We start from the raw sequence: 15,152 nt of genomic DNA, 5'->3' as shown, positions 1-15,152 counted from the left end.
GCTGAAATAGGCGAAAAATGACATGTTTGGGCGCCCAAACGTCACTTGTCACGGTCGCGCCCAGCACTTTAGTCGGGGGTAGCTGCTTTACGCGGCTAAACCTGACCACTTTGGGCGCAATTACAGCGAAGAACTGCAACAATTGAATAGCGCCACGTGATCTCCCATCACTTTAGACGGGAGATCGGGCACGCTATAACAATTGAATACCGTCCAAGGAGTCGATGCTAGCATGATCTGCGTCCGATACTGCATATTTGTAAGCAGTTGCGGACAGCAGCGATGGCTTCAGTGGGCGTCTCAGTACAAGTCCCGGAGGCTGTGCCATTCGTATATTTTCACAAATCCTCAGATGAAAATTCACTGCATCAGTAGCGTCCAACTCTGAATCGGGCCCATAGTGTTCTAAGTATTTAGGATTAGTGTTTTGGTGCGGCTAAATTGCAAAGTCTGTGGCGCGTTAAATAATGCTATTTTGTGTGATTTGAGGATATGAGAAATACAGATGTGTTCACATTCACCTAACAGCTTTATCTAAATAAGGAAACCATTGTGAATTTTATATTTACTGGTAGAATTGGCTCAGAGATTAAAAGGGTAGATGGCAGCTGGGGCAGTACTGGTGGAACAATGAGGTCGTTAAGGGCAAGCAGAGCTGGGGCTAGGGAGAGGGTAAGTGTAGATAGCAGCTGGGGCAGTACCGGGAGCAAGGAGGAGGTTAGGGACAAGCAGTGCTGGGGAAGGGAGGGAGTAAGACTAGATAGCAGCTGGGGCAGTACTGGGGGCAAGGAGGAGGCTAACAGGCAGATAGCAGCTGGGGCAGTACTGGGGGCAAGGAGGAGATTAGAGGCAGGCAGTGCTGGGGCTAGGGAGGAGGTAAGGGTAGATAGAAGGGCAACTTAAAGTAGTAGTAGTAGCAGCAGCTGCCCCCCCCCCCCCCCACCACCACCAATATTGTTTGCCAAACGTACCCCCTTTTGGCCGCAGACTCTTCACTGTTAGCAGCTGCACCACCAGCAACCACAGGAAGTAATCCTCAGCCCCCCCCACCTGCCACAGCACGAATTATGTGGATCTACACACAAACTAGAAAGAGATCATGTCACTCAGGATCAACCTGTCAGATCTATACAGGTGTGTTCAGCGCCACCACCCCGGCCCACCCCACGGTGTGAGGTGGGCCAGTGAGGTCCCGGTGCGCTGATCCCTCATTAGACCATCATGGAAAATACTCTAGTTAACAGGGCACTGTTACCTAATGGTGGAACAGTCCCTGGCTTGTTGCCCATAGGGGAGGGGCTATCTCCCTATTCTCCCCTCCTCGTACTGTTTGCACGCCCCCTCATAAGGCAGCAAGCCTTCAGTTTCTATCCCCACTCTCCTCCCCCAGGACGCTGAGCTGCCATTTTTAGCAGCCTGCTGTGCCGGTCTTGAAGCCTTCATAAGGAGAGTACAGGGACTCCCCTCCTGCTACCTTGCTTCTGGATCAGGTTTTTTTTTTTCAAGTGGTTGTTTGTCACCATACACCTTGCTATCTGGTCTGGTGTTGGTGTTATGGTGTTAATGGCTAATTTCTATCTATGAGTGTGTCTGCAGTCTTATATTGTAGGTTTTTTTACCCAGGCTGTTTGTTTCTGTACCCTGTGTTACTGCTAATACATATATTTGCATTGTACTCTGTTTAAGCAGTTTTGGGCAGGCCAACAAGCCTACTGACAAGCAACCCGCATGACAGGTTGGGCTGCCAGCTTAATATCCCCTAAGTTGGAGGCCATCTGTGCTTTTTCTGCGAGGAATGGTGGAAGACGACATCCGATTCTTGGGTCCAAAAAAATTGTAGGAAAAGGCTACACTCTTCCTTCAAACTGTCCTCCCAGTCATTTTTCCACCACCAGTCTGTCTCACAAGCCTGCAAAAGCCGGGCTTTAAGGTTTTGTGTCAAATTCATTCTGGATTCGGAAGTTTTCTCTCCGGTTCCTCCGAGTCAGAGGGGAAACGGTTTCTATTCCAACTCTTCCTTGTAGGAAAGCCAAATGGTTCCTTCCGCACCATCCTCAACCTTAAGCCCCTGAATGTTTACCTCCATGTCCCTAAATTGAAGATTAAGTCCCTCAAATCCATTGTACAGGCCCTAGAACCAGGGGATTTCCTAGTATCCTTGGATGTCAAGGATGCTTACCTGCACATCCTCATTTGAGAAGGACACCAGCAGTTTCTTCGGTTTGCGATCCACTTGGACAACTACCAGTTTTGGCCCTTACCTATCAGCTTATCCATGGTGCCTCGAGTAGTCACCAAAGTGATGTCTGTGATGGAAGCCGTGCTGCGACTTCATGGGGCCTGTATAATACCTTATCTGGATGACCTTCGCCTTGTGGCCCAGTCGGAGGGCCCTTTTGGGCACTCGGGTTCAAAGAGTGTTTCTTCATTGGGGCAAGATTATCAATCTACTGGCGTTTATTTAGTCCCTTCTACGGCTTCGGAGCAGTGTCGGGGCATCTCTGCATGCAGGTCTTATGGGAGATGGTGTCCACCTTCGACATGGTGGAGTTTGTCCAGTTTCATTCCAGGATTTTCCAGGTTGAAATCCTGTCCAATTGTAATGGCTCTCCTGTTCAGATCAAGTCTCAAATTATTACATTGTCCCCGAAGGCTTGCCACTCCCTACTTTGGAGGCTTTACACATCTCACCTGGACAAAGGCCGTACTTTTCAAATCACACTATGGACACCAGCCTTCGGGGCTGGGGGTGGTCATGCTAATGGCGAGTTTTCAGGGTCGCAGGACGGAAAGGGAGTCTTGTCTCCACATAAACATCTTGGAGCTTGTGAAGGGCATGACCTCTTCTCCAAGGCCATCTGGTCAAGGTTCGCTCAGACACCGCCACCGCCTTTGCTTACCTAAATTATCAAGGCAGCACAAGGAGTCGACAGGCCTTGAGGGAAGTAAGCAGAATCCTCAGGTGGGCAGAATGGTTTCTCTCGACCCTGTCAGCAGTTTACATCCCCAGAGTAGAAAATTAGGAGACAGACTATCTCAGCCGCCAGGATGTCCACCGAGAGCAGTGGTCTCCCCATTCTGAGATATTGCAAATACTGGTGAACCGTTGGGGTTGTCTATCCTTAGCCCTAATGGCGTCCCATTTAAATCACAAGCTCCCCTGATACAGCTGTAGAACTCCGGTTCCAGGGGCCTTCCTCGTAGACACACTGTCAGCTCCTTGGATGTTCCCACTGATGTATGTCTTTACTCCGGTGTCCTTTCTACCTCAGGTAATTCAAAAGATAAAGCATGAGACAGTGACCTTCATTCTGTTCGCTCCAGATTGGCCTCGCTGGACCTAGTGTGCAGATCTCAGGCGTTTGTCATTAGCGGCCCCTTGGCAACTTCCACTCAGAATAGAATTTCTGCTTCAGGGACATTGTATCCACCTGGATCTTCAGTGTCTGCCTTTGATGGAGTGGCTGTTGAGACAGACTTCCTGAGGACTAGGGTTTTTTCAGATGCAGTAATCTGTGCCATGCTTTGTGCTAGGAAGTTGGTTACGGCTAAGGCTTACCACAGGGTCTGGAACTTTGTTTAGCTTCCATGGGATATGGGAGCAGAAGACCCAACAGAGTGCCCCTATGACACTGGACACAGAGCCTAACCTGGGCTTTTGACGTCACTAATTGGACCCTAGAGAACTGGCAACATGTGGCATGGTCCAAAGAGTTACAGTTCCAGTTGTTTTGGGCTGATGGTAGGGTTCGGGTGTGGCGCAAACCCCATGTGGGCATGGACCCCAGTTGTTAACAAGGCACAATGCAGGCTGGTGGTGGTTCCATAATGGTGTGGGGTGTGTTCACGTGGCCTAGATTGGGTCTGCTGGACCGTCAAAACACATCATTGAACAGTAACCAATACATTGCATTGCTTGATGTCCATATGCTGCCCTTCATGGACTTCTTGTGTACCCCCTCAATGATTAAATATTCCAGCAGGATAATGCACAGTGTCATCAGTCTCAAGTTGTCCAGAATTGGTTTGAGGAGCATTCTAGAGAGTTCTGACGAATGTCCACCACGTTCCCCCAACATGAACTCGATTGAGCATTTATGATAATGTGGTAGAGCAGTCCATACGCTCCCAAGATCCTGCACCTATAACTGTCAGGGAGCTGTGAGAAGCTATCCAGATGGCATGGGTCAACATCTCTCCAGAGATCTTCCGTCCACTTGTGGAATTGATGCCACATCGAGTTGCTGCACTTCTCTGTGCTAGAGGAGGTCCTATACGATGTTAAGCATCAGTCTCCTGACTTTTGGCACTTCTGTGCATTATTTTAGAAAGTTGTGAATACACTGGTTTGGTATCGCTGTAAACAATAGACATTGCAAAATATAATAAGGGACACATTTGGTGAGTTGAATTTATTTTCTGAAAGTAGCTAAGGAAAAAATTACAAAACAAAATGTTTCCCAAGCATAGAATCCATAAATGGATATTTACTCAGATATGTATAGGGGCAGCTGGGGCTGTTTTGGCAGCTGGTTTTAAAAGCACCAAGTGTTAAATGCACAAAGTGTGATAACATAACAGTTAATCAGACAGCTATCCTGCATGAATATGGACTAATCATCTGTTTATTTCATTTCACCCCTCAGGTATGTGATATTTCATCTCTCATCCTGCCTACTGCATATATACTCTGCGTAGACCTTCATGCAATCATGTGTAGTTTTAAATGTATGTGATATTTCATCTCTCATCCTGCCTACTGCATATATACTCTGCATAGACCTTCATGCAATCATGTGCAGTTTTAAATGTATGTGATATTTCATCTCTTGCATAGATTTTTTTTTTTACATGTATAGTCTATATTGTTCAGTGAAGCATAGTTTATGGTATATATCTGGCCTGGTTTTTGCTCCAACTCAGAGCAAGCTATCTCCTTTGATCAGCAGACCAATTGAGTCAGATGTAGCCTGTCTTAATCAAGGATACCACTCCTTTATATTCAGTATAGGGGCAGCTGGGGCTGTTTGGCAGCTGGGTTTAAAAGCACCAAGTGTTAAAGGCACAAAGTGTGATAACATAACAGTTAATCAAACGGTTGAACAAACATTGACCAACATCTAAAGTAATTTCAGATTAAAAAACTGATTTCCTTAAAATTTGTCTAAAAGTAACAAACCAGTACTTCTGTATCTTTGCGGCCCCCTGCTGTATGTGTTTTGAAGATACAGAAGTAGCGTAAACTTCAGCAAATACTATGCGGACCCTTGCGGGCGCGCTGCGCTCGCCACGCTGCGGGCACGGTGGCTCGCTTCGCTCGCCACATGGATTTATTCCCCCTCCATGCCCACTTGGATGGTAGGGAATGACGTTGGATGGTAGGGAATGACGTTTGACACAAGCTTATAAGCCAGTGTCCAACGTCATTCCCTACCATCCAAGTGGGTATGGAGGTGGAATAAATCCATGTGGCGAGCGAAGCGAGCCACCGTGCCCGCAGCGTGGCAAGTGCAGCGAGCACGCAATGGTCCGAATAGTATTTCCTGAAGTTTACGCTACTTGCGTATCTTCACTGAATAGTGAAGATACGCAAGTAGCGTAACCAGGGGCCACAAAGATACGGAAGTACCAACAAACCTGGTACTCACCATGTACTACACATTTCTTTTCATCAAAACTATTATATTTTCTCTAAGGATATAACATCCTTAACTCTCCCTCTATCTCACCTCTCTGTGCTCATTGCAGCCGTATTGATTCACTCCCCTCCTCTTAAAATTCTTTTCATCATACATTGACTATTACAACCTCATTGTGTCACTATAAAAAAACTTTTACACACCTCCTACAACTATATCTACTTCTCTATCCTTCTGCTTTTATTATCTGGTGACATATCACCAAATCCAGGCCCCACACACACAGCGGTTTTACTATGGAATAAATATCTTTCAAACCCCACGTGTCACCCATCACCCTCCAAATCAATAAATGTGCCTTATGGAATTCACACACTATCAAAACTTATCATTATTTTACATCTGAACATCTCTTTTCAACAACTACTTTCACCAATTTCTACATTTACCCGAGACTGCTGGTTCATACCTTAACCATACAGTAACAACCATGGCTTTCCACAGACTGTATACAATCGGGAAACCGGCTGCCTTAATAACGACAGCCGGCTTTCAGACTGTCATATCCCGGCGAGGGTGAAATGGCGGGCGTCTAGATGTAGATGCCTGACATTTTCCCGACGCCAGGAGACAGGCGCGCGGCATCCCTTCGATCCCGATCGAATGTAAGCTCTCACGAGCAGGACCCTCTTCCCTCATGTGCTTTTCCTTCCTTTACTTATGTTGTTATCTACTCTATACTCCTTATAACAGCACCTAACCCTTGACTTTTGCCATCCTGCTACTGTTACAGCAATGTGTATATACCATGTACTTGTCCTGCAATGTCTTATACTGTATGTCAGTGTTTTCTTGTTCTGTTCAACTGTTTATGTACTGTTTCTGTACTTTGTTTTTGTACTTGTTATAAAGGATAATAATAGTAATATGTAGATTATGCTGTGAGGCACACACGGGTTTCACAGATTGATATTAAAAGGATAAGCTATGTGTCATTTAAACCTTGAGGATATTGAGCACTGAAGTAGGGATCATTGCCACGGGCAGGGTTGCCACCTGATACCTTTAAAATGGGACACAGATTCTGTGGCTGGCTGACTTCAAGGGGGGATTCAATTAGACGCGAAAAATGCAAAAACTTAACGTCAAAAGTTTTTTCACAATTGGCGTGTTGTTGTGCAGTATTTTCATGTCTCTTGTCTATGCGCGCTCCCACTTTTTGCAGTATACTACAGTATTACAAAAGACGCAAAAACGCATTAGTGCAAAAACTGCGCATGGTGAAACCAGCGAAAAGTGTAGCACATTTTGGGGAAATCAGCCTGTTCCCCATAAAAAGCCTAACTGACATTGGAAATCAATATAGAAGTGTATTAGTGGACCTAATTAAAGTATTTTGGATTTTTAAATTGTGTCCAATGGCTGTTATAGGCATATTTGTAGAAGTGTTGAAAAATGATAAAAAAACAATATTCTTGGGAGAAAATAATTGCTGCAGTTAAATTAAAATGGGTGCAAGTATATTTTTGTGTCTTAAAAGTGCACTTTTAATTTTTTTAAAAAAAATACACCTAGTGCAGCCACCTGCAATGTTTACAACACCTGTCCCTTCCATACAGCCCCCCAAAATACCTCACCCAGGGCCTGATTCAGCACGGATCGCAAATGTGCTCGCAGCTGCGTAATCAAACACAATGAATCTGCAAAAATATGAAAATGACTGCCACCGCTCACCCACTACCGCCTTCTCACATCTGTAATACCTCGCAGTCCTGCGTATTCATCTGTAACATTGGAGAACATCGGCCCCTCATGCACAATTGCAGCAGCTCTCACCTGTCTCGGAATTTGCAAGTCTCATCGCACACAGTGAGTACTCAGGCTGCGTAGGCAATCACAGTGGCTAATTTATGCACGCTCATGCAACGGCGTTCAAACGGACAGGCACGCCTGCATTTCTGCAACCACTCCCCCGTCACCACCAGGGAGAATTAAGTAAAATAAAAATAAAAAAATTCTGCTTAATTAGTCATTAGGGGGATGTTCAAAGGATTCTGAACCAAGTCCCCACATTTTTAGCCAAAAATAGGGATTTTGTACAGGTTTTCACCTGCTCTGAGATGGTGAAAACAGGCGTTTTTTATCTATGGAGGTTTTGCACATGCAAAAAAATAGAATTGCACAATACGCAGTTTTGTGAGAAAAGTTTGCACCTGCGAACACTTTTCGCCAAAACGTGGCTTTTCGCAGGTAATTGAATCCGGACCCAAGTTTTCATTTCACGGGATTTTAATCAGCCACAGAACCTGTGTTATTCACATGGCCAGTGTTAAAGGGATGAGGTGGCAACCCTAGGCACAGGAGTGAGTATAAAATAGAATAAAGCTTTGTTGGCTTCTGTCAGTTTAGTTAGCTTGCTGCTTGCGTACCGCTCACTCAAGTCTCATTATTTTATCTTCGTTCAATTGAAGGTGGTGATATGTGTAAAGCTGGGCATACACTATAAAATTATCTGTCAGATATCTGTCCAATCTGGCTGGTTGGAATGAAAACCTGGTAATGTATGGGAGCAAATGACAGTCGACCATTTAATCACTAACACTGGAAAACAGACAAAAATGGCCGTTCAGACAAATTGGTTAAAACGCATGAATTTAACCAATTTGAACAATTGTTTTTTGTCCATTTTCCAGTGTTTAAAACCGTATGACCGACTGTCATTTGCTCCCATACATTACCAGGTTTTCATTCCAACCAGCCAGATTGGATAGATATCTGACAGATAATTGTATAGTGTATGCCCAAGCATTAGTCTATATCACAGGTTTCACATTTATTTTATTTTCATGTTTTTTTTTTTTTAATATACAGAGTAGAGTGCACCTGCACAGTGCAAAAGGCATCCCATTAAAAGTATAGACCAACAACTCCCCGACCTCCTCCCTTGGTAATCTTAAATCCCCTTGCCGGTACTGCTAATTGAAGAATGCTCTTTAAAATGTGCCATCTTTTCCTCCTGATACTTTTTTTTTTTTTTTTTAGCACATTTTTATTAAGTTTCAAGTTCAATTAATTCATATATGAGTTTACATGTGTCTTAATCAAGGTGTTTTTTTTTTTTTACACATATACTTTCAATTTAGCATTACACCCTAAGGCTCTGATTTTGAGGTGGGAGTAAAGCAAAATAAAGCAAGTAATACCCCTTTTACGCCAGAGCTAAAACCCAGGGTAGCTCCTTGGTGTAAAAGGGGAGAGGGTTGGATTTCCGGGTCGAGTGACTCGGCAATCCAATCCAGGTAACTTGCAGGGTTTAACACGGGAATGACCCGTGAAACCCTGCAGTGTAAACGGCGCGATCCGAGTCACGATGACCTGGAGCGCGCCGCATTCCGGCCGATTGGTCGGCTTCAGTGGCGCTTGGAGATGATGAGATGTCATCTCCAAGCGTCCACTTCCACGCCAGAAGAGCCGGGTCTCTGCAGAACGGCACCGACTCGGGAATATCCTGGGTCGGCGCCGGCTAAATTCCGGGTCTGATCCGTTTTAGAACCCTGTTCCAACCTCTAGGTCAGACCCGGAATTTAGGTATAAAAGCAGTATCACTGTGCACCTGGACAGACCAGGCTGCGTGCAAGGGGTGCTAATACAATTATTATTTTTTCATGCAGGGTAAATACTGGCTGCTGGTGCATGTAGCCCACAAATGCTGGGCAACTTTATTTTTACACAGCAATTTAGATTTGAATTTGGACACACCCCTCCCAAATCTAAATCTCTGAACAATTTAAATCTGCCCCACCTGCAATGAAGCATGGTCTTTCCACGATGCACAGTTTGCTCTCTTTTGCTTTACGCCCAACGGAGAATCAGGCCCTATGTCTCTTGTTTACACTTCTGTGTTCAGTTACATCCCTGTTGCTTTATGGATGCGTGGAGTGCACTATGCACACATTAAAAGTCATCCGCCTACTAAGTAAACGGAACAAAAAGGTCAGAATGATCTGAGGTGGAAAATGTCTTCTCTCGCATAATGCAGAAGGTCTCAGCCATGTGAATATTCACACACAAAGATGTCTCTCTGTGTTTCAGTGCCTGTGTGTTGCTCTGCTCGCTATAACCTGGCAGTGATGGCGTTACTTGGCTTCTTTATGTTGTATGCACTAAGAGTTAATCTGAGTGTAGCGCTGGTGAACATGGTAAATTCAACATCAAGTCAACAAGAAAACAGAAGCTCCAGTGTGTGTCCTGACCACTCTGTTTCTCCCAGTATACCTCATAATTCCACGGTAAGATTGTATTGGTTTTTTTTTACTTTTTAAATATCTGATCAAGTTACCTCATCTTAAGGATCTGTCTTTTGTGTACAACATAATGCCTGGAGCAGTGGTGTATTAAGGGTGCGGCGAGCGGGGCATGTGCCCTGGACGCCGTGGCAGGCCCGTCAGGGAGGCGCCATTGGCAAGGTCAGTGTACCCAGTGGAGTGTTCGCTGCTGGACATCCCGCCGGAAGTTTTATTTAATGAATGTGCTGCTCCCTCCCAGCCTCCAATTTTTGGGAGTGTGGGACTGGTAGCTCTGCCCGCCCCGCGATGTCATAAGGAGATAGCTGCCACTGCTGTGCCAATAGGGATAGGATAAGGCTGGGAAGGGGGAGTAGCCAGAATCATTGGGGGTGTGTGGGATGTTTGGACCCTGGGTATTCGGGAGAACTACTGAATTACTGAGTAAACTTAGCACTTTAACTTGCAAGACAAATAAAAATCCATTAATTCTACTATTCAAAATATATATATTTATTTATTTTAGTTAAAATCAGTGGCGGATTATTATTAGGGGCTGCAGTGCTGCCACCCCCAGTGAGTGTTACCTGGCACTGGCAGTGTCTTCCTAGTAGAAGTGCTATCAGATAATTACAACCAGACCGGCAGTCCTAGTCCGGACCACGATTAGCGCAGAGAGAACGTTTCCAATGGGAAGCCACTCCTCTACCTTGCCGTGAGCCTAGCACAGCTCCTAGGAGCTGCATCAGATGCCATGCCTAGAAGCTGGTGCTTCTGCGTATGCTCCAGTTACGGGCACTGGCAGATGTATTGCGCGTGTACAATGCACCTGACAAGAGCTGGCCTGGCTGCTGACCAGACTGGTGCACAGGCAGCCTCCCGGAAACAAAAGGTAGAAGCCACCTCTGGTTACATCTCAGTTATCATGATTGGGTTTCATTTTACCATATCTCCAATGTTGTGTTCACCTCTGCATGAACACAGCACCACTGAACCGTTGTTCGTGATTGTCATCTCTGTATAAATCTTCAGTTCATGCAGGATTGTAAGAAAACTTAGGGATTCTGTCTGCCCTGAATCACTATGTATGATTTATTTTTTTTGCATTGATTTGAGCTGCCAACTTCACCTGTGAGTGCTGAAAATCTATGTAACCATTAGTGATCCAGAATGGTGGTTGCACCATAAGCGTACTAATCAAGTATTAACATACAGTTCGGTCCATATATATTTTACACAGTCCCCTATTTTCAGGGGCTCAAATATAATTATATAAATGAACATGATTATAAATAAAATGTTAATTTTTAATACTTTGTTGGGAATCCTCTGCAGGTAATGACTGCCGGGAGTCTGAAACTCATGGACATCACCAAATGCTGGGTTTCCTCCTTTGTTACTCTTTGCCAGGCCTTTACTGCAGCTGTCTTCAGCTGTTTCTTTGTGGGTCTTTCTGCCTTTGTCTTCAGAAAGTAGTGCTCATTTTAGGTCCGGTACGGGCCAGGGTGCCGGATTGTAGAAAAGGGCACGGATAGTGTGCCTGAGAAAGGGGCTTGGTCACAAGAAAAGGGGGCGTATCCTTAAGAAATGCCCCATTTTCATCACTCTTGGGGGCGAGCCCATCACTTACAAACATACTGGGCTGCACCCAAGCTGCTATCTCACTGGGAATAGATTCCGTGCATATGCACACTGAATCTATTCACCGGCTGTGGGCGCTGCACTGCAACTATTCCCCCTGCAGGACACTGCAGCCCATCAGTGGGGGCGGCACCCGGCAGGCTGTTTTAGCCATTTTGAAATCGGGCAGGGTGTGGCACTCTGCTAAAACAGCCTAGGGGGAGCACTAAGCACGTGATACACATGCTCGATCAGGTGATTGACTCGATCATTGGGAATATTCCACTTCTTAACTTAAACGTGTCTGAGATACCAGCTGCAGCACTACTTTCACGCAGCTTGGAACACCAGTTTGTGCACAGGCAAAACATTTCTACAGAATGACATACTGTAGATCCTATGACTTGAACATTGCATTTATTTATTATGTATGTTGTCTATGTCCTTATGTTATGTATACCGGTATTAGGTTATATAGACCAGAACAATACATATTTTGTAGTTTAAACTTTATTCACTAATGGTCCTCAATCCACTATACATGAATAGGATACAATAGTTTTATATTTATTCCTTCTATATAAATTATAATAAATACTTTTTAATTCCAACAACATAAGTCTAATTTATTTGGAACTGGGACAGATCTCTGGTGAGCGCTGGAAACTTCATCCTTTTTAGACCCTTTATGATATCTCAGGGAAAGGAGTATCCCTGTTTGTTTCCAATAGCTGCTACTGAGGGATCAATATATGTGAAAAAGCGCAGCCTATCCGTTTTCTTTTTGGATAATGATGTGCCTCCCTGCTGGAGGGTGTTCTTTACTTGGCTGGATCATATGTAAAGGAGCTGGCGATTATCCACCACTGTTGTCTCCTATGGACGTCCAGGCCTTTTTGTGTTGCCAAGCTCACCGGTTCATTCTATTATTTGAATTTTTTTTCTTTTTTCTAGAATGTACCAAACTGTTGATTTATATAAGGTTCCCGCTATATCTCTGATGGATTTATTTATTATTTTGCAACCTATGGATGGCCTGTATCGCTGGCATTGAGAGCTCCTGTGACCGCATGCTGTGAGTTCACAGCAACAGCTTCCAAATGCAAATGCCACACTTGTAATCAACTCCAGACCTTTTATTTGCTTAACTGATAGACCTAATGAAGGCATAGCTCACACATGCCCATGAAAGAGCTTTTGTGCCAATTGTACAATTACTTTTGATCCCTTGAAAAAAGGGGGGACTGCTGTAATTCCTAAACTTCCTTTAATTTGGATGTGAATACTCTCAAATTAAAACTGATAGTCTACACTTTAAAAACATATTCATTATATAACTGTAATTTCAATGTTTTGGTAAACAGCTCAAAACTAAACTTGAGTCGGTGTCCAAATATATAAGACCTATTTGTAGTAAGTAATGAGTTTTATGTCACAGCTTGACTGAGATTTTTCAACGTGGAGGACTTGTACACTATGGGGCAGATTTGCAAACAAGTCCGTTTTGCAGACCGATCTTGAGTTATTAAAGCCTTGTGCATGCTGTGTAGCCAAGCGCACGCATCTACGGTGATTGTGCACAACCTAGTCGCATCTCCACTTGTAGCTGAATGGGCGTAACTAGGTTGTACCAGAGCATTCACGCAGGCTCAGTTCAGGGAGGGTGGGTGGATGGAATTGCAGGTTGTGCTCAGTTCTGTATATGCAGAGGTCTCTCTTGCACCAGGGATAGGACAGATGCAATTGTACCCTGATAAGATGATGCAATGAAACCAAGCGTATGTGTAGGGATAGTCACATAGATGCGTACAGCATACAATCAATTATCCATGTATTCCAGCAATGCAATATGGGCGTAATCACTGCCGACTTATGTGCAACTAGTTATCGGCCCACGTATGCAAGAGGAGAAACGAGATTTAAAGCGGTTGTTGATATTGCAGACATTTACATTTCTCTCTGTATCTATCTCTTTCCAAGGGCAAGAAGTACAATTATGAAGCAGATACCCAAGGATGGATACTTGGATCCTTTTTCTATGGATACATCCTCACTCAGATTCCTGGTGGATACATAGCTGGTAAAGTCGGTGGCAAGTTATTGCTGGGATTTGGAATTCTGGGCACTGCCATATTCACTCTACTAACTCCATTAGCTGCGGATTTAGGAGCAGGGTACCTCATAGCGGTTCGAGCACTTGAAGGACTTGGAGAGGTAAATGGTGTTATTCAATTTAAGTCGCTTGTGTAGAGTGTGACTTGTGAAAGAGTGAGTACTGTGGAGATCTGTGTGAAGGAATGGTAGTGTTCCTATGTGTGCATGGCAGGAAAAGGTGACAAGTAGGAAATAGCATATAGGGAATGATTCAGAGGTGCTCCCTAATTCAGCTGCTGCTGCGTCTTTATGCTAATGCTGCAGCAGATGGCCCTCCTACTGCGACACCCACTGGCTGCGTTAGTCCGCCACTGTGTGTATTAAGACGCACCATCAAACTTTACACCAGCTCCATGGAGGTGCATAATCTTCGTCTGAACATGGCTGTCGGTGTCATTGTAAAACTGCTTCTTTAGACACAGTCGCTGACCGTGACATGCACACATCTGGCTAGCCACCTCCCTGTTACCACCTAGAAACGCCCACCAAAATTGCGTAGATCTGCGGGCAATTTCAAGCGGTGTCTCTTTGCGGTAACCATCAGGACACAGTACGACTCGGACACATGCGCTGACTGAAAACATTGTCTGCTTACTTGAAACATTAACATTATGTGCAGCTCTGAATCAGCCCATAAACTCTGTACAGGAAATCTGGTGTGGTCTGTGAGCTCCATGCTAAGATAAATAACTCAGGACCTCATTCAGAGGCGATCGCAAGAAGCGATCGCTCTCTCTGAATGAGGGCGGCCGCTTCTAGTTTTTTGGTGCGGCCTCCTGGTCGCAAGCTAAGCTGTTTGTTACCACCCACAGCTTAGCTAGCGACCAGGGTGATGGTCACGATGGTCATCACCATCGCGATTATCGGGGCTTGCGACCAGACCCTAAGGTTGGGTCTGGGCACTCGCAACCCCCAGGGAGCTTTCTGCTCTGATCGAGCAGGAAGCTCCCCACTGACATCACTGATTAGGTCAGTGCGGCCACCCACAAAACGGTAGGCGTTCCTAAAGGAACGCCTCCGTTTTGGAAACCACCCCCTCCGGCCCGCCTACAGAAAGGGGCGAGCTGTCGATCAACATCAACAGCTGCCCCTTTCGTAGCGAGCTCCGGAGCGACAAAGTTTCTCTGTAGCGCGATCGGCAAAGATGCAAGAAGACGCATCTGTATGTTGCAATTTTGCTGTTGACCACACAGAAATCGTGCGAAGCGTGGCTATATATACATATATATATATATATATATATTATAAAAAATGGGGTGCACTCACCAGTATTCCAAAAAAATCCTTTATTTGTAGCTTATAGCATAGCAGGTTCACAGCATATCAACGTTTCGGTCCCAAGTTTGGACCTTTGTCAAGAAAGGTCCAAACTTGGGATTGAAACGTCGATTTGTTGTGAACCTGCTATGCTATAAGCTACAAATAAAGGATATTTTTGGAAGACTGGTGAGTGCAC

General features: G+C 44.9%; 1 protein-coding gene across 5 annotated transcripts in view; it reads left to right on the top strand.

The window, feature by feature from the left end:
- SLC17A5 (solute carrier family 17 member 5) overlaps window positions 1-15,152 on the top strand; it is a 51,758-nt gene that overhangs the window by 11,360 nt on the left and 25,246 nt on the right. For 2 of the 5 annotated variants that reach the window (XM_088471394.1, XM_088471411.1), the window contains exons 2-3: window positions 9,732-9,928; window positions 13,523-13,756. In XM_088471394.1, the coding sequence (XP_088327520.1) occupies window positions 9,732-9,928; window positions 13,523-13,756 (431 nt within the window). Of the gene's footprint in view, window positions 1-4,646; window positions 4,729-4,763; window positions 4,811-9,731; window positions 9,929-13,522; window positions 13,757-15,152 lie in introns of those variants that run through there. The other 3 variants (XM_088471386.1, XM_088471403.1, XM_088471419.1) reach the window with 3 other exon arrangements.

This window comes from Taudactylus pleione, unplaced genomic scaffold (genome assembly GCF_031769625.1).
Source record: "Taudactylus pleione unplaced genomic scaffold, aTauple2 ptg000015l, whole genome shotgun sequence".
Lineage (NCBI taxonomy): Eukaryota > Metazoa > Chordata > Amphibia > Anura > Myobatrachidae > Taudactylus > Taudactylus pleione.
The sequence above is the reverse complement of the archived record's forward strand: the minus strand, read 5'-3'. Positions and strand labels throughout refer to the sequence as shown.